Here is a 25,129-nt window from a genome sequence, read left to right as displayed (position 1 = left end):
ATTCTCCTCCATACCATGTTTTTAGTGTTAAGAAGAGAGAATATTTGTAATGAGTTCTGAGTTTAACAGAAGCGAGGAAGAGGGCTACTTATTCACTGGCTCCTCATTGCTGGTGTTGCCTCCTGGGAGCTGGGGTTCGTGCTGTCCGGTCTGTGACCTCATGGCTTCACCTGGTAGAAACCCGTGTTTTCTAATCCAGATGCATAGTGAGCAGGAAGTATGGCCTTTCAAGATCGTCACAGCAGAGGGAGAGTGCTGTCCCCTAGGTGGGAGTCTCTGCCACTTCATCTCTCTGTCATATTGATCCCTTTTATAAATGCTTATGATAGTTTTAAAACAAAAATTAATCAACTTTCAAATGTTGAATTACTCAAAAAGGGAAAGCTATAGAAATGTTTGATAGTGTTGATGTAGTCCTCAAAGCAAAGGTCAGCTCACTGTCTTAAGTTAGTGGGTGAGGGGCGCAGAACTGGCTGGCTCTTGGTGTTTGTGAGTGAGCGTGTAAGAACATGAGTGACTGAGTGAGTGAGTGTGTGAGTGAGTGTGCATGAGTGCATGAGTAAGTGAGAATGTGAGAGTGCAGGAGTGAATGTGTGAGTGAGTGAGTGAGTGAGTGTGTGAGGGAGGGAGGGAGGGAGTGTATAAGTGCATGAGTGTGTGAGGGAGTGTGTGAATGTGTGTAAGAGTGAGTGTGTGAGTGAGTGTGTGACTGAGTGCATGAGTAAGTGAGAATGTGAGAGTGCAGGAGTGAATGTGTGAGTGAGTGTATAAGGGAAGGAGGGAGGGAGGAGGAGAGGGAGGGAGGGAGGGCATAAGTGCATGAGTGTGTGAGGGAATGTGTGAGTGTGTGTGAGATGGAGTGTGTGAGTGTGTGACTCAGTGCATGAGTAAGTGAGAGAGTGTGAGAGTGCAGAAGTGAATGTGTGAGTAAGTGTATGAGGGAATGTGTGAGTGTGTGTCTGTGAATGGGTGTGTGAGTGAGTGAGTGAGTATGTGTGAGAGTGTGTCTGTGAATGAGTGTGTGAGTGAATGAGTATGTGTGAGAGTGTGTGAGTGTATGAGTGAGTAAGTAAGTGAGTGGATGGGTGAGTGTATGAGTGAGTGATTGAGTGGGTGAGTGGGTGAGTGAGTGAATGTGCGAGTGAGTGTGTGAGTGAGTGGGTGAGTGAGTGTATGAGTATGTAAGTGAGTGAGTGAGTGTGTGAGTGAGTGAGTGTATGAGTGTGTGAGTGAGTGAGTGTGTGAGTATATGAGTGTGTGAGTGTGTGTATGAGTGAGTGAGTGTGTGAGCGAGTGAGTGTGTAAATGAGTGAGTGTGTGAGTGAGTGGTTCAGGACACTTGACTGGGTCAAGATCTCATTTCTCTCTGTGTCCCCCTTGGGCACTGTTGAATACTGGGTGATGTTTTCTGGGTGATGCTGTGATTGTCCATTTCTCCTTATAATCTGCCACAAAAAGTAAGACGTAGTGGGCCAGAAAGACGGCTCAGTGGGTAGAGCCCTTGCTGCACAAGCCCAAAGACCTGAGTTTGGATCTCAGCAACCACATTAAAAGCTGTGCATGGAATGCTCAATCATACCACAAGGACATGTGCTGACTATGTTCATAGCAGCATTGTTTGTCATAGCCAGAACTTGGAAACAACCTAAATGCCTCTCTACCGAAGACTGGATAAGGAAAATGTGGTATATTTACACAGTGGAGTACTACACAACAGGAAAAAAATGGTATCTTGAAATTTGCTGGCAAATATATAGCTCAATAAAAACCATTTAAAAATATATTCAATAGCCAGGTGGTGGTGGTGCACGCCTTTAATCCCAGCACTCAGGAAGCAGAGGCAGGCAGATCCTTGTGAGTTTGAGGCCAGCCTGGTCTACAAGAGCTAGTTCCAGGACAAGCACCAAAGCTACAGAGAAACCCTGTCTCAATATAGATATATATGTATATTCAATAAATGAATATTAAGTGATAAATTTAAATGTAGGTTTTCTGTCCACCCATGCACCAGCACTGCCAGAAGACGCAAGAAGATTACTGAGGTTTGCTGGCCTTGGTTCAGTCTCAGTGTTAGACCCTGACTTAATGGAATAATGCAGAGAGCTGTAGAGCAGACATCCTCAGCTACACGTGTGTACACGCATGAAGACGCTGCACATAGGTACAGCTTGTGGAATCAGCCTTATACAGAGTCAATTTGAGGAAATCCTTTGCGTTCTAATAGTTCTGTAACATTTAATTGCATGCCTCTTACTCAACCATCTTTTAAGGAAATAGTCCAAATGAATCCTATCTTCAAACCTAGCCCCATACATCCCAAATAATTATGAAAACAGAAACTAAAACCAAACCCAAACCAGGGGATCCAGATTCGACAAGATTAACCACGTGTGACAGGGGTGAGGTGGCTGCATGCTACCAGAGACGAGGCTGTAGAGTCCGCTGCCTCCTGGCATGGGTTTGATCTGATGGGGTGCCACACAGTCTGGCTATGTCTATATGGGCATGAGAAAGCATGGTGTTGTGAAAGGGAACCACGGAAGCTACCGCCAGTAGCCTTTACCGTAGATCCCTTCCCCAGCTGTGGTGCAAGGAGAGCTGAGCTGGGGAAAGCTGGTGTGGGCTGAAGAAGCTCCAGAGATGCAGGAAGTGGTGGAGGAGGCAGGCCGTAACCGAGCAGGGTGGGGTAAGGGAGTGTGCAAAAGGCAAAACGTTCAGGAAGTAGCAGATCGCTTATGATTGCCTTCGCTTTATCTCTTGAGCAGTGGGAAGACATTAAAGGTTCTAGGCTGTGAGGCTGGTGTGACCCAACTTTCCATTGGAAGATATCTGTCTGGCTGAGGTTGGGGGCCGCAGTGTGAATGCCAGGTCCAGTAGCTTCTTCAGTGCCGAGATGCTGGTGGCCTAAACGAGGGAATGCAGCCCTGGGAGTGCAGAAACCAGGATACGCTGAAGAAGTAGACTTTCCGATAGTGTAAAAGATGTGTTAATAGGGGATGAGCCCAGAAAGGCAGGAACCAGGACCAGCTAGGATCCAATCTAGTGTAACTGACTGAAGGCTGATAAAGAGCCCAGCCTGGGAGACACCAGAGCCTCAGTGGGCATCCAAACACCGTCAAGGCAACGTGCTGGGAATTGAAGCCAGGGTTGTAAATAACACAGAAGAAAATGATAGAGACCAAAGGAAAGGAAAGAGCCGAGGCTGGGGAGAGGACTCAAGCTGCAAAGGTACCCATTCATGATGTGACTGCCATCCGTATTAGCGACTTTTGTTGTGGCTGCTACCGAATGTCCCGCAGAAGGTAACTTGAGGGAGGAGTTTATTGAGTCACACAGTTTGAGAAGATAAAATTCCATCATGCTGGTGGTCTCTCACATGCTCCCATATTTGAGCACTTGGTGCCCTATTGGCGGTGCTGTTTGGGAAGGTTATGGAATCTCAGGCCATATAGCCTTGCTGGAGGAAGTGTGTCACCTGGAGAAGGCTCAGGAGATTGATGCCCTCACCTCACTTCCAGGTCACTGTGATCTCTCAGCTCCTTGCCGCGGCCACCATGCCTTCCCACCACCAATAGCCTTTCTCCTTGAAATCTAAGCCAAAACCAACTTTCTCTTAAGTTGCTTCTGGTCATATGTTCTATCACAGCCACAAAAAAAAAAAAAAAAAAAAAAAGTAACTAATACAGTGACGAAGAAGAGATGGCAGCAAGAGCAGGGGGTGGCATCAGTCAGGGAGCAGGCAGAGGACAGGAAGTGGGGCTGGGCTTCAAAGACTCCGGCTGCCCCATCCTACTTTCTACAATAAGTCTCCACCTCTTAAAGGTCCCACGACTTTCAAAACCAGTGCCACCAACTAGGATTCAAGTGTTCAAACACATCAGCGTGTGGGACATTCCTTGTATAATCCGCAAGACCACAGTTTGTTGTCTTCCATTTGCCAGACCTCTGCCTTTGTAGCTTATGCGCAGAGGACAGTACAGATAATTATAAAGCAAGATACATGTCCAGAAGTTGGCCTGATATTTCCCCGTAGTTGGAAGCCTCCGGAGACTGCTCTGGAAATGTGGAAGCATGTGAGTTGGCAAATTCCCTAACAGTCATTTAACTGTCATCCGAGAATTGATAAAGCAGTAGCGCCAAGGGCTGCTGGTTAGATCCACAGTTCTGAGCGGTCCAAGGGCTGCTGGTTAGATCCACAGTTCTGAGCGGTCCCAGGGCTGCTGGTTAGATCCACAGTTCTGAGCGGTCCTAGGGCTGCTGGTTAGATCCACAGTTCTGAGCGGTTCAGATCCCCACTATCTTTGCACGTTCTAGCTGAGGCCCAGTGTATCTTCTCACACCGCACAATACAGTCTCTATCTCTGCCTCCTCTCACCATGAGGGGATTACTCACTGGGTTCAGAAGGATCTACTGCCTTTAAAAGCTCAGTGTATAGAGGGCTTCCAAGGCTACTCGGTGCTTATGACATAGACGCTATGCTTGACAGCCTGAGATTGACCCCTGGAAACCACAAGGTGAGGAGAGAACCAATAATTCCTACAAGTTGTCCTCCACAAGCATGCCATAGAGGTCACAAAATAAGGATAATTTTTAATCCAGCTTATTTAAAGAATCTGCATGTGCAGAAATCTGATGTTTTCTCATGTTCTGTGTTTATTTAAAATGATAAGCTGTACATCATAATATCAGAATCAACTGCTTTGAGTGTTAACGTGCAGATTTTTCCTTTCAGTGTGTGTTGAATAGAAGAAGATTGTATTAAGTCTGCAGGGAAGCAGCAGGGGTACTATGATTTACTGGGGCTCTATTCTGGGGAAGGGCACTGAGCTATGCATGCTGCATGAGATACAAATGTAGCTGATTTTTGATAATACCATTAAATGCTATTCATTTTTTTCTGTGCTTGACAGAAGAATGAAACACTGAAGGTACTGATTAAACTTTCAGTGGTTTTCAAGCTTCCTGATGCTGAGACCCCTTAATACAGGTCCTCATGTTATGGTGACCCCAACCATAAAATTATTTTTGTTGCTTCTTCATAACTGTAACTTTGCTATTGTTATGAATTGTAATATAAATATTTTTGAAGATAGAGATTTGTCAAGAGGTCATGACCCACAGTTGAGAACCACTGGGTTAAAGTGCTGTGTAAACGCTCATACTTGTGTGGGAAACTGGAAAGGTGTGTTATCAATGTGGCTGAAAGGGTGGGTCTAGACCAAACAGAAGCCCCTCAAAATAGTGGTAGCCGTACATCCATGGACTTGTCTGAAGATTCTGGCCAGTACCCTCAGTATCATGTTGGTAATAATATAAGGATTACATTATAGGCAAAACTCCTGGACTGTGATTAGTCTGCTAACATTGAATAGGGTGTTTTTGTCCTGAAATTCCCATCAAAAGCCAGCCATGTGTGGGAGTAAACAATAGCAAGGCACCTGAGGACTTTACCTTGGCATACTGAGGGCCTGTAGCCAAATACAAACGGTATATTTCCAATCAAGCACTCTAGAAAAATACTAGCAGGGCGGTGGGAATGCAGTTTCCTCTCTGCTTTCAGCTGGGAACGGAAAGAAATGGCCAAGATAGCAAGTTACACATAGAAGAGATCATTCTGGCAGAAGCTGAGAGCCAGCTAGAGGTCAGAGAGGCCCTGGATGCAAACTGGCTTCTCTGCAAAGGGAGCTGGCACTGTGGAGCTAATTAAAATCCCAACATGTGCATATTGCATGGAGAATTACAAGTTAACATTGCATCTGAGCACGCACGTTTGTTATCGGCCATTGATCGTTTCTCCCGCAGAGAACTCAGGACTGGACTTTGTACTGTTCTTGGTAAAACTGCAGACAGATGCACTCACTTGCTGTGTCAGTGTCTGCCATGCTGTTATGGAGGTGGAGCTGCAGAGACAGACGGGACCCACGCCACAGTGGACATTCGGGTCTGCAGGGAGCAGACTGAAAACAGGGAGTCTAGCTGAGCTACACAGACAGAGCAGGCTGGTCAGGGAAGGCAGCTCTGAAAAACTGGTTTAAGTAGAATAGAAAAATGAAAGGGAACAAGCGGTACAGTACCCTGAAGGGTGATCGTTTGAGAAAACAGTATGAAAATTCAAAGGTGAGGGCATGCCCAATATGGTCAAAATCTAGAAAGAAAACTACGTGGAAGGTTCTGGGCAAGGAGAAGAAACCAGCTTGGAGCAGAAAGTCAGGTTCAACTGGCCGAGGGTAAATCCTCAAGGAGGGCTTGTTAGACAGAGCTGAACAAAGTACAGTGTCCACTTCAGCGATGGTGATCAATAGGAGAGCTACGATGGCCTAAAGCACCAAGAAAAGTTATTTATTACCAAGATACTCTATTGATTTCTAGCACCCCCTCTACCTCTAAGGACCATAGATCATTTTGCAAGTGAATAAATAACTAATGTGTTTAGTCGGCTTTGACACACAACCTAAAAACAGCAGCGTCGAGCTTCAAAGCCATAGAAAGCCCTAAGATTCAGCTCATATCTTGTTGAAAATTTTTGTCTTAGAATATACTTTATAATGTATCTACCAACTTATGCGTAGCCTTATAATTTTGAGATTAGGCTTTTGGAAGATACACAAATATATAGAAATAAAAATATGTAGAGAGGGCAGCAATAAATCACGGCTCAAGGAGCTGAAGAGCTGACTGGGGTTAAGAGAATGCAGATTTGACTCCCAGTACCTACATGTCAACCCACAACCATCTGTAACTCCAGTTCCAGGGGATCTGTCCTCCACCAGCACCAGGCACACACATGGTACCAAGGCATGCATGCAGGCAAAACACCCATACACAAAAAATTCAAATAAATTTGGGGGGAAATGACTCAAAATCCCTGTGTTAAGATTCTAAGTGGTTTTGCCATGAGCTTAGATACCCATTCTGGGCCAGGCTTGACTCAGGCTGTGCCTGGGGCTGGGCTTTAAGCATATAAACATTCTCCACTTACTGAGGATCACTCAGTTTGATAATGCCAGGAAAGCCGCATGTATTCACAGAATCGATGCTTCAGATGCTAAATTTGGATCATATCCCAGCCTAGTGCTATGCAGCCTAACTCTCTCATAATGGTGGGTAGCATCAGTGAGTCTCGCAACCAGTCAGTGGAGCAGTGACATGGGGGAAAACCACCACTGTGCAGAGCACTCTTTGGCAGGCCAGAAGTATTAGATGCTTTTTCTGCTTAAACATACTGCTATTTTCGATGGGTTTTACTGAGTGCACCCCCATGTGAGCAAGGGCATCAGCATATGAGCAAAGTTTGTTTACGGGATTGCATGGTGAGAAGGCATGGGTGAAGGGTGTGTCTTACATTGTCCCTTCCTATTTTTGCCAGTGTTCTTGTAACATGGGAAACAACTGAGAGGAAGCAGCATTTGATAGTAAAGAGCCTTACAGTACTGGCACCGGGGAGATGGTTCCACAGCTCAGAGCGCTTGCTGTTGTTGCAAAGCACCCAGGTTTGGCTCCCAGCACCCATATGGAGGCTCACAACTGTCGCTCCAGTTTCAGGGGACCCGATGATCTCTTCTAGTCTCCTAGGATACCAGGCACACAGATGATTCTGCAGACAGAGAACTAAAACCATTTAGACTGCCAGTGGTGGAGATGCACCACCTTTAATCCCAGTGCTCAGGAGGCAGAAGCAGAGGCAGGGAGGTCTGTGAAATCGAGGCCAGCCTGGTCTACAGAGTGAGTTCCAGGACAACCAGGGCTATACAGAGAAACCCTGTCTCAAAAAAAAAAAAAATTTTTTTTAGTGATATAAATGAACAGTTTAGCTCCACAATCCTCAACTCTCATTATATATTCCAGTGCCTGGGAACATTTTTAGTGACCTGCTCTATCCCTTCGGGCATTTGGCTTGAAGGGTCTCAAGTTATTCTAATATGTAATTAAGCTTGAAAACCAGCAATCTAGCCAAAGGAATGACTCTCCGCCATGAGTTGCACCGTTCACTGCAGCATTCGGGAGACAGCTAGTTAAGGTTTGCTGTCTTGGATCTTTGAGCATCTCCCCATATAGGTCCAGACTGACCTTAAGCTGACTGTGGAGCTCAGGATACAAACCTCAGCCTCCAGAGTGCATTCCCTGTGGCTAAATCTGATAAACCATCTTAGCATTTGCGTGACCAACAGCTGCTGTCTCAAAGGCTAAAGAGAAGGCTGGGGCACAGTTGTGTGACAGTGTTTCCTCATCATGCCTGTGGCCCTGAGCTCAAATACCAGCACTGAAGGGAATTTTTTACAATACTTCTGCTGAACCTGGTGATTCAAGCTGTGATTCTAGCTCCCTGGGAGGTGAGGCAGGAGGATCAGAGCTCGAGACTTGCCGAGGCCACAGAGCAATTTCAAGGCCAGCCTAAGCAACTAAGTAAAAGGTGGTGAAGCTAGCTCAGTAGTAAAGCACTTCCCCTGCACAGCAGGGCCACATGCCGTCCTCAGAGCCACACAAAACTAGCTCCACCTGCATTACTTGAAGGTTAAGATCGGCTCAGAAAAGTGAAGTTATAACAAAGACGCATAAAACTTTCTTCCGACGGTGTGAAGTAATTGGCATTGCTGCAGAGGAAAGGAAGAAAGAGCCAGGCTCAGATAATTGCTATAATTGAAGATAATTACACACTGTGAGCTTACAGCCAGCCATGTGAAGGAAAAAGGCAAAAAGGAAATAAAGGCAATATGATTTTATATGTATTGTTTACTTTTTATAAAGAGAAGCAAGCAATTCACTGGGGTGGGAAAATCTTCCAGCTCTAAGATCACTAAGTATTTATTACACAGAGGCAGAAAGCTTCCTGGACCCCACAGATAGAACAATATCATTCATTAATAGTTTGGATAAACAAATCATGTCAGCTTCTTATTTAAATATGTTACCCAAAGCCACTATTTATGACACAGAAACTCATGTCATGAATTTATAGATTGAACTGCTACCTCCTAGACCTCCCGGCTCACGACAGTAGGAATGTGCTAGACACAAGACTGAAGCATTGTGGTATCCTGCTTAGCAGGGTCAGGATGATGCCCTTCAGCTCCTGAAAGCCACCCCAAGTGGTAGCAGCAGGGTGAAGGGTGTCAGGCGAAGTACACACTGTTAGGAAATGTGAAAGATTAACATTTCATCGTCTGCCCTGCTCCTCCCCTTTTAATCCAGATAGCCAGAATATTCTGATATAGTCTTTGAGGAAGTATTAGTCATTCGGGAACCATTCTGAGATCGTAAGCCTTGGCATCCTGGATGAACCCCGGCTGCAGGCTCAGGCTTGGAACCATAGCCTGTCTTGCATGCATCTGTGGGTATGGAGTAGTCATGGAATTCACTTGCTCCTGATAAAGTATAATATGCTAAGCTAACAGGAAGCAAAATGAGTAGAATTTCCAGAGCTTGGAGAAAGGGCTAGGAACGGAATGTGGGGAAGCCTGGCTCGTTCCTGTTTGTGGTGGAATCATGTGCTTAGGGTACAATGAGCATAAAGAGCAGGATAAAGTCACTTGGATAAAGATCATTAACCCATACGGTTAACGTGATAAATATAAGCTCCTTTCCCAGTAGGCATTATTAAGTATCAATAACTACCTTGCCTTCATAGCTAAGAATTCTGTTTTAGGAGGGATGTTGGGGGTTTTGTTTTTGAGGGGGGTCTCACTAGTCATGAAATTCTGGAATCAAACAATCCCATGGCCTCCACCTCGTCAAAGCTGGGGTTAGTAACACAATACTTGGCTCCGGGGTGACTTCTCATTTGTCCCTGAAAACATATCTTGTGTCATTTCATAAATATACTCTGGTGGAAGAGACCCATGAGACAGGTGAGGTCTCTCCCCACCATGTTTCCCAGAGCCTCGGGCACAGCTGTGCAATGCGTATTTCTAGCTGCTGCTAGGAGGCAGAGCACTCACCTTGACAGTCAGTGCCCTTCCCTGACCCAAGCAGAACCAGGCAAAGCTTCAAGGGCAGAAAAGGGTGAATTCCTAACTATCTGAGTAAAACTTCTTTGAGTTTTCATGTGGTTTGTTTGGTTGGTTGGGCTTTTGTTTTATTTGGGGGGTCGAGGGCTTGGAAGAGTCTTGGATTTTGTTGTTGCTTTGAGACAGTCCCAGCTGTTGTGGAATTTGCTCTGGAAATCAAGTTGGCCTTGAACTCACAGAGATCTGCCTGCTTCTGCCTTCTGAGTGCTGGGATCAAAGGTGTGCACCACCATGACTGACTTACGTATTATTTTAATCTTTTTAGTTATGTTTAGATGTGTGTATGCGCACGCGTGTGTGTGCGTGCATGTGCATGCACATAGGTGCATGAATGTGAGTGTAGATATTTGCAAAAGCCAAAGGTGTCTGATTCCCCTGGAGCTGGAGTATCAGGTGGGTGTGAGCCACCAGATGTGGGTACTGGGAACCAAACTTGGGGCCTCTGAAAGAGCAGCATGTTCTCTTAACCTCCAAGCCATCACGTTAGCCTCTGGCTTAAAGCTCTTTGTAATAACTTACATTCCAATAATATCCATTTCCTCTATTGTTAAATGGATATTCAACACTCTATGTTGAATGGATATTGTTAATGGACCTAACTTTGACACTCCGGGAGGACGTGGCCATTGCCATTTTTCTTAGCGTACATCTTGGAATACGCGCCCCCCCCACTCTGAGTTTCCCCTGCACCGCCCGTCACCCTTCTTTTCACTGTAACCACCAGCACTCCCCTTCCCCAGTGAAGACACAGTGCAGAGCGGTGAACATGAGGCTGGGGGGTTCTTCTCTTCCCTTTCCATAGAGACTGGGCATTGTGCGTGAAGTGACCACCTGGGAGCAAAGCGCTTTAAACCCGGTGGACACCCCTCCATTAGGGAACTACTGTGACATTCCTCCAAAACAGAGAACTCCCCATGTGAGACTCCTAAGACTTTCCACAAACACGCTCTTAGTGCACCACCTCCATTTTATTCTTCATTTACAGACAAGATGGAGGATCTTGGGGGAAAAGGCGTGATTTGCATTAGCTGTGAAGATGTTCAAAATCGGATTTGCTTCAGTTCATTAGGTATTATAACCGCATTAGTTACGTAGCTTTCCCACGAGCACAGTTGGCCTCCAGAGTCTCCCTGAGGACTCTCCGGAGCTTCCCCTCTCTGCCCGTGGGACAGGATAAACCAAGAAAAATAATACTGTATGTAGAAAGTGCTCCCCCACAGACCCTCCCTCACCCTCTAGAGTGAGCTCCCTGCCTAAAGCTGTGTCCGTGCTAAGTAGTTCTGGACTGCTGAAAACTTAAGTAGTGACGGACACCTCCCTGGGGTCCCTGTAGGGGAGATAAGCAAATATCTATCATATTAACTGGTGGTCTCACCCACACTGCACCATTTGGAATCTGTCTGAGAGTGCGTATATGAGTCGTGTCCCTGCCTGAGGAGCTGGGATGGGCAGGAACAGACAGTGGGGTGTTTCGACTGCTCGGTGTGGATGGGATGCTCCAGGCCTGTGTTCTTCAAAGGCTTCTCATTTTGGAATCTCCTAGGATGCATGATAAAAATATAGATTGTGGGGTCCCACTCGAAATCTATGCCAGAAGATCTGAGGGTCAGCTCGAGGCGTCAGATTTCATAAATGTCTCAGGTGTTGCCAAGCAGAATTGGGAAAGGGTGAAGGAAAGAGACTATGGAGGGCACCTTTGCTCAGAGAGGCTAGCTGGGAGGTTCAGCGGTGACTGGGGACCGGCAGATCACACGCTGTGCTGCAAATCCTGGGCAGGACCAAGTCTGGGCACCAACCTCATAGGCTGACACAACAGCCTCTGCGGAAGTGACACACTGTCCTGCCCCACTGTCGTCTCTGAGACCCTGTAGTTCCTACAGCCTGTGCGGAAGTGACACACTGCCCTACCCCCTGTCGTCTCTGTGTGACACACTGTCCTACCCCGCTGTCGTCTCTGTGTGACACACTGTCCTACCCCGCTGTCGTCTCTGTGTGACACACTGTCCTACCCCGCTGTCGTCTCTGTGTGACACACTGTCCTACCCCGCTGTCGTCTCTGTGTGACACACTGTCCTACCCCGCTGTCGTCTCTGTGTGACACACTGTCCTACCCCGCTGTCGTCTCTGTGTGACACACTGTCCTACCCCGCTGTTGTCTCTATGTGACACACTGTCCTACCCCGCTGTCGTCTCTGTATGACACACTGTCCTACCCTGCTGTTGTCTCTGAGACCCTGTAGTTTCCCCCATGTGGTTTTTTTATGACTAGAGACTTAAGCTCCCCAAGGTCCTAGCAGCTTTTGAATGGACTAATGGATTGATAGCATGGCAGCCTCCTATTGCTCAGTTCCATACCACTCAGGTCAGACCTGCTACGAGACAGCCCTCAGCAGAAGATGTGAGGGTTGGGTCTGGACATCACGTTTCCCACATGTCCCCGGTGTTCCAAAGCAGGACTGGGGAAGGGTGGAGGAGAGAGATTCTGGAGGGCACCTTCAGGTGACATCATCCTCAATCCTAGATCTTCTATTCCACATCTGGCAAGGGAAGAGAGAGAAATCAAAGTATTAAAGCGTGTAGACACGTACCTTCGAGTACATGTCTGCCACGCTTCATCGTGTTCCCTCTGACCAACCATAGACAGGCTGAGAAAGCAGGAAAAACCGTCCTAAGAAGTTCAGTGAAGTGTGTGTTTTGCAAGCATAAGAACCTAGGTTGGGATGTCCAGCACCCTTTAAGAAGCCAGGTGCAACAGCATGTGTCTAACTCCAGGGCTCTGGAAGCTGGAACAGGATCCCTGGCACTCGCTAGCCAGGCAGCCTAGCCAAATCAGCTCCAGGTTCAGGGGGAGACTCCGTTTCAAAAGATAAGGTGGAAATCAGCCAAGAAGGACATCTGATGTCCACACTGGCCTCCACACTCATATTTACACGCATGTGTATGCACATTGCATACACACACTCCCAGGTCTGCTCTCAATGTCTCATCTGCCTCAATCACAGGATGCCCCTGTTGCAACGCTGGGATCACCAGGTGACTTGGTTGGCCACCGGTCATACGTGTGGCCACGGGGCTGTCAGCGCTCGTCCCAGCTCCCTTAGGTCTTTCCGTTCCTAATCTTTGGTCTTGACTATAAAACAAGCAGTTTCCTTCCTGTCTGTGCTGGCACCTCCTGTCCTTGGCAGCTGGCCCGTCTCGAGAGGACAGCTGACCCTGCTGGGAGGTTGCTTGCGTGTGGGTGGTGGGGCTTTCCACCCTGCGAACATGCACAGACTGCCTTTGGAATCCACCCGACACATTGAGGGCAGTTCTCAGCTTGAGACCACATCAGTCCAAGGCAGTGCAGCTGCAGGAACTCCATGGAGTCTTTGCAGCCATGCTACACAGAGCCAAGCTGCGGGGATTGTGGTGGCGTGCTGCCTCGTGAAGGGACTTGCAGCCTTTTGTTCTCGTTTTGCATGCTTGAAATATAATGCTAAGTTGTTTTTTTACTTGTAGCCAAAAATATATCTCTGATTGAGAAACTTTCTTCTTACAAAGTTGACCTATTTCTCAGCTCAAGCCATGATTGGATGTGTCCTGCTCAGCACACAGTGGGTAGTTAGGGAACGAGAGTGGCAGAGCTAGCAATGTCCAGAGGTATGAGTCAAGAAACCAACAGGGCCAAACCGAAACTGCCTTTGTCTTCCTCGCCAACAGACCTGCTCTGGAATGTCATCACTTCTGGAGTCCCCTCGGGCTTACCACACACTGAGACACAAACCTGCGGTCTGTGGGGTTTGCCAGAACACAAGCATTTCCTTTAAAGAGCTTCAGCTCTCCCCAGCAGAAGTGGCTCAGTGGTAGTTGTGTATGAACCGCTGAGTGTCTGGGGCTCTGCCCGGTTCTGGCGTTTTGTTAACGGCTGCTGGAAGTCACAGTTGAGAATGTGTGCATGTGCTGAGTCTACGCCTTCTCTCTCTTTGTTCCACAGTTTTGGGGGGCAGCGTTTTACTGCATAGCCCAAGCAGGACCATGATTCTCTATTTTCCTGCCTCAGTCTCCTAGGCTAGAACTACAAGCTTGTGCCCGTAATGAATCATGAGATGATAGAGACTTGAAGTCAGCCTCAGTGTACACATAGATTATGGCTGGTGTTTTGAATGAACTGTGGACTGGTACTACAAGCTGCCTACAAAGGCGGCCTGTGATTTTCTTTTTCTCATGGCATTTATTTAGCTGATTGAACTCACCAAGACTTCTCATGCATCTTAGGCCCATGCTCTGGGGCAGTCAAACAGTGTCCAAGCACTGCCAAAGCTGCATTTGTGCCTGTGCATGCAGCCCTGAATTGTTGCTTCTGACTTTGAGAACCACGGCCACCTTCATGAAATGATAGGCACTAGAAACTGGAAAGGAATCTTTTAAATGACTACATTTCTCCAAAGGGGAAACTGAGGGAGGCCTGGGAGGATTTTGATTCAGACCACACAGCAGCTTAGTGGGAATGCATAGCGCAGAATCTGCCGCATATGGTGTGGTGTGTCCACTCCCTGCGGCCGGCCAGCTCTTGGACTCACAGAACTGCCGTGTTTAAGCACCACTGGGAATGAACTCTTGAGACCTATGCCACTTGTGCTTTTAGGATGGTGCAGTCCAAGTGTCAGCACCAGGGAGCCAGCCACATGTCCTCGCGCTCTCTGGGGGGTGACAAATGAAGAGTTGAGGGGAAGGTCATAGGTCACCATCTAGACAGTACCTAAAAATGCAGAGCCTTTGGCCCTCCGGAAGGGCTGAATCAGAACCTCCATGTCATCAGTAGTTAAGACTGCAGGCCTGTGCCAGCGAGCCAGGCCGAAAGGGTCTATGACATATTCCCAGGAGGTAGCGTGCAGGACACTGTTTCAGACACTGTGCTACGTGATCCGCGCTTGGCCCTTCCCTGCCAGCAGCTGAGGGAGTCACCTCCTCAGCATCACGCCTTCAGTGTCCGTGTCTGCCTAGCACTGTGGCCCAGAGAGGGAATGTAATAACAGAGTCCCTCTACTGCCATCTCTGCTGTCACTTAACTCATTTTATGTCTTAAGTTTTGCTTCTCCAGTCCTGAGGGTGGGCGACCCCATAAGTGTGTTTGGATGTATAGTGCTGGGAGGGGCTGCAGCAGAACTGTAAACTCACGATTAACACTGTCCGAGTACATCTGAGCCGTGTGTGTCTCTGTGTGTGTGTGTGTGTGTGTGTGTGTGTGTGTGTGTGTGTGTCTGGCATGTACATGTGTGATGTCTGTGGTGTATATGTGTGTGATATGTACATGTGTGATGTGCGTGAGTGTATGTGGTATATGTGTGGTGTGTGTGTGTGTGGTATGTGTGTATAGTGTATGTATGTAGTGTATGTGTGATATGTGTGTGATTCTATGTGTGTGGTGTATGTGGCATGTACGTGTGGTATGTGTGGTGTATATGTTGTGTATGTATGATGTGTGTGTGGTATGTGTATGTGGTATATGTGTGTGGTGTGTGTGGTATATGTGTGGTGTGTGTGTGGTGTGTATGTGAAGTGTATGTGTGTGTGATATGTGAGTGGCATGCATGTGGAATATGTGTGTGGTGTGTGTGTGTGTGGCATGTGTGTGTGGAGTGTACATGTGTGTGTGATGTGTGTGTGGTGCTGGGCATGTGTGTGTGTGGTGTGTGGAGTATGCATGTGTGTGTGGTGTGTGTGTGTGTTGGGCATGTATGTGTGTGTGTGGCATGTGTGTGGTGTATGTATGCACTGTGGTGTGTGTGTGCAGACATGCAAAAGCAAATGCACTTGCAGATGTGGAGGCCAAGTCAATGCCAGGTGTCTTACTTACACTCCACCTTACGCTCCCCTTGAAGTTGGAGCTCACTGCTCAGGCTACACCAGCTGGCTAGTGAGCTCCAAGGATGCTCGCGTCTCCGACCTCCCAGCGTTGAGATTCTAGATGTGTGCCGCCAAGCCCAGCATGTACATCAGCGCCGGGTCCTCATGCTTGTGCATCAAGCACCTTAGCCACAAATCTGAGCTTTGAAGTACAGTGAGCTGTAAGAGGAGGATTTGACTGGGAGGTATTTATGTCCAAGAGTTCATTTTTCAAAAAGAAGCTGAAGTTTGTTTTTGTTGTCTCGTATTATTATGAAAACAAAGGCTGAGTCAGTGAGCCTCAGCAGCCAGATAAAGAGAGCCGAAGCAATGCTTAGCTGAGTGTGACCGTCATAGACCTGGGCTTAGGAAGCATCTGCATGTGGACAGCACATCCATCACAGCCTAGCCAAGTGTCCTGGCTCCCGTGCAAAGACAGCCTGTAAAGAGTGAGCAGTGGCCGGGCTAGTCATGCTGGGGAACCAAAGCTGGAAGGACGATGGGTACAGCTACCCCGTCCTCACTGTCTGCCATGGTACCCGCTGGGTACGAGGGCCCTGCAGAGAACACCCTCTGGGTAGGGAGCGCTATCTCTGGCAAGGCAATAGCAGGGGCAGTTGTCCCACGTGTGTAAAGCAGACTCAGTGACACCCGTAGCAGAGCCTCACAGGGTTACATAAAACATCATAGCCATGGGCTGGAAAGATGGTTCGGTGGCTAAGAGAACATTGTACTCTTCCAAGGGACCGAGTTCAGTTCCTAGTGTCCACATCAGGTGGCCCACAGTCCTGTGATTCTATCTAGGGTATCTGACACCCCTGGCCTCTATGGCACAAACCCACATAGAGACACATTATTAAATATAAATATTTTTTGACTACAGGGAATGAGGCTGATGTGTGGCATAGGCTCATTTACAGTTCTGATGGGCTTTATTTCAAGACTAGGAGTTATGACTGGTGGATAGCCACCTCCTCAGGGTCCTGGGGAGCCCGGGGAGAGGAAGGCAACTGGGGCTGTGGACAGAGGAGCTCCGTGGAGACCAGCTAGCTGTGTCCTGGGGTTCTGGCAAGGAAACCCGTGTCACCCCTGCGTCCTCACAGAAAACCAGCCCGACAACTGAGAAAAGCAACTTTTCTGAAACACTTCTGCTGTCGAGGCCTGCTCAGAAGGCCTGGGGCTCTGCTGCCTCAGAGCTGTTCCTTCTGAAGATGGATTCCAACGCCCACTATGTGCCACACACTGGGGCAGCAGCTGCCACCCGACAGGGCCATGGAGGAGGCTCTGATGCTTTGTCATTTCAATTTGAGTCAGGGTAGACAGGAATATTCTTTTCTCAGAGAGGGCTGCGAGCTTAGGGAGCCTGAGGAATTACCCTGGGGCTGAGCCCTAACAGACGGGAAGGCATCAGATGAAATCAGTCTTCAATGTGTAGAACCCTTTTGCTTTTGAAAAATATAGCATCCAGCTCCCCCCAAGGGAGAGGAGACACGAAATGGTCATCTGTAAGGTGGGGTGAGAGACACTAGGCCTGACGACAGGATTGCCAGCACTGAGAGGCCTGCTCAGGTGTCACTGGAATGATCCGCCCGCTCACTCCCAAGTGAGGGTTTGGTCCCAGCGCACACACTCGCCTTTCTCTCCCTGCTTCTCTCACTTACACATAAGCAGCACTTGCATTTCGAGGCTCTCTGTGCTCCTCTTCCCACAGAGGCAGCTAGCAGGAAGGAAATCCTCCCGTCCAGAACCTATTATTGAGATCCTGAAGATGCTGAGGTTTTAACGGGGAGTGAGGCAAATGCATTTTCAGTTTGGTCAAGAAGCAAACATGTAGCAAAAAGAAATGATTCCCAAAGTCCAGCTGCAAGCTTGCTGGAACATCCTACACGTGGCCCAGAGACAAGACACAGCCCCTTCACCTGCTACCCTTGCTTCAGCGTGGGCTGTGTCACCTTGACCCAGATGCAGGCAAGTGAATCCCGGAGCTCTGCTGGGAATGCAAACGACCCTTCCCTCTCCTGTTCTCTTTCCCTTCCCTCCTCCCCCAGACCCACATCAGATGTAAGGAGGAAGTCACTCTCCTTCCATCAAACCCCACCGTGCCTCTTAGCATTTGTGGACTGGCAAGTGAAAACAGCTGGGCTCCCCAGCAGGTCTGCTCTCCTGCGCCCAGGCTAGGTCAGAGTCCCCCGGTCTGAAGGAGAAGTAGCCAAGCCAGGCTGACAGATGGCTGAGGGTTTTCTAACTTGCCCCCTCCTGGGAACAGTGAGCCTCCATAGCTGTCCCTTTGTGGTGGAGGTGAGATTTTCTGGGTAGAATGTATGCCGAGCTGTGCCGGGAAGAAATGGCAGCAGCATAGCCGGGAGCGAGGCCAGGAGGAATCTTGGCCCAGAGTCTCTTACACTTTCTGATCTTTGATCTCTTTTTCCACGCCCCAATCTCGGTAGCATCTAGATAACAATCTGTGCACACACAGACACCACAAGGGAACAGAACTCTTGCTTCCATGATTCAGGCATGTGCCACAGACATGCTCCGTGCTGTTGCTTAGCAGGCTGCCTGTGTCTGTCAGAGTCCGTTGAAAAGACGGGTGGTGGTTCATTTCTAAATGTCCACACAGTACAGCCTAGAATGACCTGGGAAGACAGTCTTAATTGAGGGGTTGTCTAGATCAGGTTCGCCGGTGGGAGATTGTTTTTATTGTTAAATTGACGCGGAAAGACTCAGCCCACTGTGGGGGGTGTCATTCTCTAGTAAGGGGGCCCAAACTGTGTAAGAGGAAGAAGCAAGCAAGCAGGACTGTTTGCATTTATTTCTCTCTGCTCTTGGCTGAATATGGTACAACTAAATGCCTAAAATGCGGCCACTGTGACTTCCCTTCAGTGATGACCTATAGCCTGGAATTGTGAGGCAGACAAACTCCTCCTCCCCGGAACTGCTGGTGCTGCTGATGCTGGGGGTGCCGGAGTTGCTGGAGGTGGTTGTCAACTTCATTGTCATCATCATGATATTTTATCACAGTAACAAAAGTGAAATTAGGACAGAAGACGTGAGAATTCTGTCCCGGGGTTCATTTACCCTTGGCCTCCACATCCATCACTGCCTGCAGGACTGGGACCCACCTGAGCATGTGACCCTCGTGATTGCTAACTCGTCACCACATGGCTCACAGACCTGGTCATGGCCAGGCAGGAGCCATTCCCATGGGACTGCGCTCTGCCCTCCTCGGTCCCTAGAGAGGGGTCATCAGCGGAGGTGTTTCTGTCATCCTTAATTAGAGGCCCACAGGACAGCTGTGAGGCAGGAGTAGCTCTCATTACTGACCCAAGCCTGCTTCAAAGGAGCTGCAAGTGGCGGCCTGGATAGTCGGCTGCCCAGGCCAGCCCTGCAAAGTGTCATTATATGGCTGGCTGTGATCAGAGCACCTACCTGTTAAGTGTGTTTGGCTAGAGAGGTAAACAGCTGCCGTATGCTCTGTACCTTTCATTAATTATGTCTGATATTTGCTTTCTTTCCTGTTGGAATTGATTTGGGTGGCTGATAATCCAAGTTAATGAAGACAATTAAAACGCCAAGCATGACAAACACCAGAATGATTCAGAGCCTCCGTGGGGCTCAAGCCTGTTCACTAGGGCCAAAATCAGAATAATGCTGCCACCTCGTGGCTCATGATGGCATCAGGTTTTAAAGGCCAATGGTTTTACTAACAATTGAAATCATAGCATCTATGTATTTGACAGGGCAATAATGGATTGTGAAGTTTTCAACACAAAATAAGCAAGATTGGTGTGGTGATGCACACATCTAATCCCAGCACTCTGGAGACAGGAGGAGTTCAGAGCCACCCTCAGCTACATAGCCAGTTCAAGACCAGTGTATGGTACATTTAAAAGTGAATAGATCACTTCTGAATAAATTCCCAGTGGAAGTTTTATAAGTTGAATTGCTGACCTTCCTTAATCAAGGAGATGCATGTCCACAGTCCCCAGAATGACAGTCTGTGGGATGCAGGAAACCCCACAGCCCCTATTCAGGAACGCAATGTATTTTTATTCCATGGCTGTCTGCAATTTGATTGATATCTGCATATCCAATAACAAAGCACTCCATGAAGCAAAAATACACAATTGTCACCTGCTTCCTTCTCCAACTGTAAGGTTTACAGGTGTCATAGTAATGTCAGTTAAGGTACAGTAGTAGATAGGACTCCTGTGTCCTGTGTCAAAAAGTATTATTTACATGTGCAGTCCAAAATCAGCTATTCTTTTTTGGTTCTGTTTTGGTTTTTGTTTTGTTTTTTTTTAGACAGGATCTCTCTACATAGCCCTGGATATCCTAGAATTTACTGTGTAGGCCAGGCTGACTTCAAACTCATAGAGAGTCATCCACCTGCCTCTGTCTTCCAAGTGCTGAAATAAAGGTATATACCACCATATTCAGCCTCCAAAATCAGATATTCTTGATGAATCTTTTCCAGAGATATAACATACACTTTACTCAAGTAACCTGCCTAAGAATATAGAGAGCACAAAAGTCACAGTGTGTGTGTGTGTGTGTGTGTGTGTGTGTGTGTGTGTGTGTGTGTGTATATATATATATATATATATATATATATATATATATACACACGCGTGCGCGCACACATGACGGCAGGGGTTGGGGGCAAGGCATGCACACACAATTTACCCTGGCTCACTAGGAAAGCAGGTGCTATCAGACGGCGCTCTTTTTCACCGTGTGATTTTTATACAGGCTGAGAACTGGGGAGGGTTTCTTTCTGCGGCTCTTTATGAAGTTCTAATTGACAGGGGTAAGCCAGGAGTTTTGGCACATTTTCTGTGAGTTCCATCTTTTATTCAGTAGCTTGTAATGACTCCCTTTCATCTCCCTCCCAGGGCTGTCCTAGGATGGCACCCCGCATATTTCAGTGTATCTGATCAGCCCTCCTGTTAGGGGAACCAGAGCCGGGAATGGGGAGAGGTACAGGGATGGAAAGGAGGACAGGAGAGCCCCTGCCAGCTGCTGTGTGCCGCTCTACCTTTGAGCAAGCCTCACAGCCGGCTGTCTCCTAAGAATTTTGTCCTTTATACATAGTGTGGATTAATTGGGTATGTGAATGCAGAAATCAAGCTGTGTGTGCAAGAGAGGTCCTGTGTCTGTGCTTCCTACAGTATCTCGTGGTTTGCACCTACACATGGCAGGTGTTTCCTAGGTCACCGTGATTTCAGTGTTTCTTCGTCTGTGTTTCAGAAACCTATTGCTGTACTGCTCACTTGAGAGTAAATTCCAGGCTGTTCCTTTCCATTAGAATGTTCTGGAACTAACCAAATGAGTGTCGTTGTGTAGATAAGACCTCTCTTACCACAGATAACGTTGGCCTAGTGTGCTCCTCTGTTTCCAATGTGCCTCTAATACTGAAATATTTAACAACAGTACCTGGGCATTCTCAAAAGCATTGTGGAGGGAACAGGGGGCTGCTCCAAGTCAGCCAGGGTTGCCCCCTGGACAGGAGCACAGCTGTGTGGGAGTCCAGGCAGCCAGACTCATCATTCGGGGCACTTGGACCAAATTCTTTCCTGCTTGGGTCCAACTTCCTTCTCAGTAAAGTGGGGCCAACAGTGCCTCCTACTGAGCGGTGGTGGTAATGAATGCGGAAGCGCCTGGTGGCATTCCTGGGACTCGCTGAGAATTTGTAGTTCTTCACCAATCCATCTCACTTCCTACTGAGGGAGTGTCCTCAGCCCGAGCTTCCAGCCTCTCCTTTGAAAATGAATTACTGGGTACCCAGTAGCAGCTTAGTGAAGACTCCTCCTTGGAAGTAAAGGCATACTCTCAGTGAACAGCCAACTGCAGGTGTGCACAGATGCCCTGTTTAGTGGGCCACACTTACCATACACCGTCGAAGGTAAAAATGGGCATGAGAAGCTAAGGAGACAGACGGTGCCGGTGTGGCAGGGGGACAGGCGGTGGGGCATGGGTGGAAAATAACATTACTGCAAAGTGTGTGTATAGGGCACTGGCAAGATGGCTCAGAGGTAAAGCCTCTTAGCAGCAAACCTGACAACCTGAGTCCTGTCTCTAAGACCCACGGTGTAGAAGGAGCGAACTGACTCTTACAAGTTGTCTTGTGGCCACTGCATTTGTCCCATGGGACATGTACACCTACACATATACACACACAGACACACACACACACACACCTAGATAAATAAAAATTAATAAAAAATTTGAAGATGTTATGTATGTACATATATACATGTATACCAAACATTTTATACTGACCAGGATAAAGGCATATTACATCCAGTGTTTCCTTGCTTTGGGGTGCTTGAAATCTTTACTGAAGACTTTAAGAACCGCCTTCAGATATATCAAAATGACAAAGCACCCATTGCTTCAGAGCTCTGCTAGGCACTGGTGCGTCCTGATTGAAATCTCACATGAGGAACACAAACATCTGACCACGGACCTGGAAGGGTCCAGTCCCCAGGCCTGCCTGCCTCCTGCACACACCAGCCTGGCCACTCTGAGAGACCTGGCTTGTGACAGAAGGCTGTGCATTTCCAACCTGGGGTGCTTATGAACAGAAGTGCTGGAGGCTTTCCAGATTCCGAGAAATGGCTAGCGAGCCCGGAGAAAAGACCCAGGCCTGATCATGACGTTCATGTGTATCACATCATTGCATACACGAGCTGAAGGTAATTTTACAGTTTCGGTGTATGTGCATTTGATGTCATCTACAGAAGCTTTTGGTGTGGCAGCATGTCCGCATTCAAAACTTAGATTTGGGCTTCTTTCAGGATTTCCAGCTCAGGAATGCTCACTCTGTCTAGCAAAGTGATTGCAACTGTGTCCTTGTCTCTGCAGGACGATGAAGCCCTCTAGCCCCATGTGACCGCCTGTGAAGCGCTGCCTTCATCCGCTGGCCCCAGCTCCCACCATGGGTCCTGCAGGAAGCACACTGAGCGGTGGGCCCCTGCAGATGCAGATGGTTCTCTGGGGAAGTCTGGCTGCCGTGGCCATGTTCTTCCTCCTCACCTTCCTCATCCTTCTGTGCTCCAGTTGTGACAGGTTAGAACACACATGCCTCTCCTAGAACCTAAACATAGTCCTTGTCATTCCCAGAGGAGCCTTTGTACCAAAGAGTCCCTGGCCCGTGTTACAGGTTGGTCACAAAGGCTCCAAGGACATTCTTCATCAGTCCCTTGAAAACCCTTACTAATTTTCCTGGAGAGCAAAGTGGAGCCCTTCCTGATGTTTCAGATGTCAGAATGAGTTCTCTGCGGCTCTTTGAGCACATCCTTTATGTGTGCTGTCTTTTTTCTAGCCATAGGCAGATTGAAATCTGCGTGGGAGACACTACATCTCTTTCTCACGGTTGGCATTACTGAGGATGCCCGCTATTACATGGCTTGGGAGAGCTCATGGATTCTTAAAATTGTGTGTGCTGAGCTGCCCTTTATGAAGAAACAGATTTATTTTCCTACAAGAGAGACTCACTGAATGTTGGAGCAAATTTTTCCTTTTTAAGCATTACACTTGTCTCACTTTGCACCGGGAGAATTAGGGTTCTTTACAAGCAAGAGCGACTGCTCAGAAGAGTCAGAGATTGTTCACAGTCTGCAGCTTTGGGGTACTGCCGGAGCCCGTGGGGACCAACTTAGCCACCCATACCCAATTCTCTCAAGCTGGGAAGAAATGTGATGATATTTAAAAGCCCAATATGGATTCCACCCTAAAATCTGTCAAGAATGGAAAATCCAGGCCTCGGGTAGCCTATCCTGATCCCTGCCAAGCCTGGACCCAGGCCTTGACAGCTAGGTGGAGCCTGACTTCCAAGAAGACCACGGGGTCCAAGTTCTACCTCCAGGAGCCTGACAATTCTGCTGCCATGGCTCGCTCTCTCACTAGGTGTCACCCTCTCCTCACCATGGTAGAACGCTGTCTTACTGCTGATGGCTTGCTTTGGACTATCTGTGTGAAACATATCTTTACTCACCGGACTTTTCCACAGACTAGAAGTACACGTGACTCTTCCTGCGAGCTTGTCACCTTCCTGACGGACATGCAATGTTGCATCTCCTGTACTTTCTCTCTTCCCTCACATCATGTGACTCCACAGACTCTTAAGGGAGAAGATGAGATAATTGTTAGGGTTTGCTGAGGAGAAAAAGCACCGTCTGCCATCTGCGTCCTCTGGGCACAGCCAGATCCTGCTTGCAGCCTGCCTCCTCCTCCTCTGCTCGTGGGGGAAAGGGTGTGCAGGAAGGGGACACATCCTTGGCTGTCAGTTGTGACTCTTTTCCTTTCTCTCTCAGCAAAATAAACAGCTAGTTCATAAAACCAGATCAACATTAGGCTAGAAAAGCATGGCGCCTGTTTCACTTTAAGGGACACATCTGTCTTCTTTTCATTCCAGAGAGAAGAAGCCAAAGCAACACAGCGGGGACCATGAGAATCTGATGAACGTGGTAAGCAGTGGTGTGTCTGTCTGTCTGTCTGTCTGTCCAGTGTGCTCCACCAATGCTCACAGCAGCTTCTGAAGGAAAGGCTGTCACCAGACTGGGCTCTAGCCTGCTGCCGGGATGTCTTCTGTCCCCTTTGGTCAGAAAGGCTGTCACAGGCACAAACTGGATGACTCGGAGCTCTGGAGAGCAGAGTTCAGCATCCATGGTGTTGTCGCGTTAGGTCCTTCCAGAGTTGGACCTGTAGGTCCTTCCAGAGTTGGACCTGTTCCTGAGTTCACACCTGGCCCTTGTCTCCACCTCTGTCCCTCATGCTGCCTTTCCCTCTCCAAATGTCTGTCCTTGGGGCCAAGTCCCCTACCTTCATAAAAATACCAAATATATGAGACTAGAACCCAGGCCACTCTGATGTAACCTCAGTCTTAGCCAGCGCCATCGGAAGTGGCCCATGGCACTGGAGACCAAGATTTAGGTGGAAATACAGCCATGGTCAGGGCCTGGGGCCCACGGCATAGCCTGGCCTTGCTGCCTTCCCCAGGCCTGTCATTTGATGAGATCTTAGTGGGCCCAGTCATCTCAGGGATCCACCCACCTGGGTGAGGAGCAGCCTGAGGGTGTCACAGTCTGTCTGTCCTTTGACTCAAGTTGTGCCCTTAGGCGGTAGGACAGCCCCAGCAGCTGCATCTACAGCCCGCCCCCCAGCCCCGGGGCAGTGCTAGGAGACAAGTTGCTTCCATGGAGGGGGGGGCTGCTTTTGGTTCCGTCTGCCTGGCTAGCTTAGCCCCGAAATAATC

General features: G+C 48.2%; 1 protein-coding gene across 2 annotated transcripts in view; it reads left to right on the top strand.

The window, feature by feature from the left end:
• Pag1 (phosphoprotein membrane anchor with glycosphingolipid microdomains 1) overlaps positions 1-25,129 on the top strand; it is a 149,876-nt gene that overhangs the window by 107,039 nt on the left and 17,708 nt on the right. For both annotated transcript variants that reach the window (XM_048419804.3, XM_048419803.3), the window contains 2 exons: positions 22,738-22,941; positions 24,290-24,341. In XM_048419804.3, coding sequence (XP_048275761.2) covers positions 22,811-22,941; positions 24,290-24,341 — 183 coding nt within the window. In that variant the 5' untranslated portion in view covers positions 22,738-22,810. The remainder of the gene's footprint in view (positions 1-22,737; positions 22,942-24,289; positions 24,342-25,129) is intronic.

The sequence above is a fragment of the Myodes glareolus genome, chromosome 16 (assembly GCF_982192425.1).
Source record: "Myodes glareolus chromosome 16, mMyoGla1.1, whole genome shotgun sequence".
NCBI classification, from domain to species: domain Eukaryota; kingdom Metazoa; phylum Chordata; class Mammalia; order Rodentia; family Cricetidae; genus Myodes; species Myodes glareolus.
Note: the sequence above shows the minus strand (reverse complement) of the source record. Positions and strands in the feature narration are given on the sequence as shown.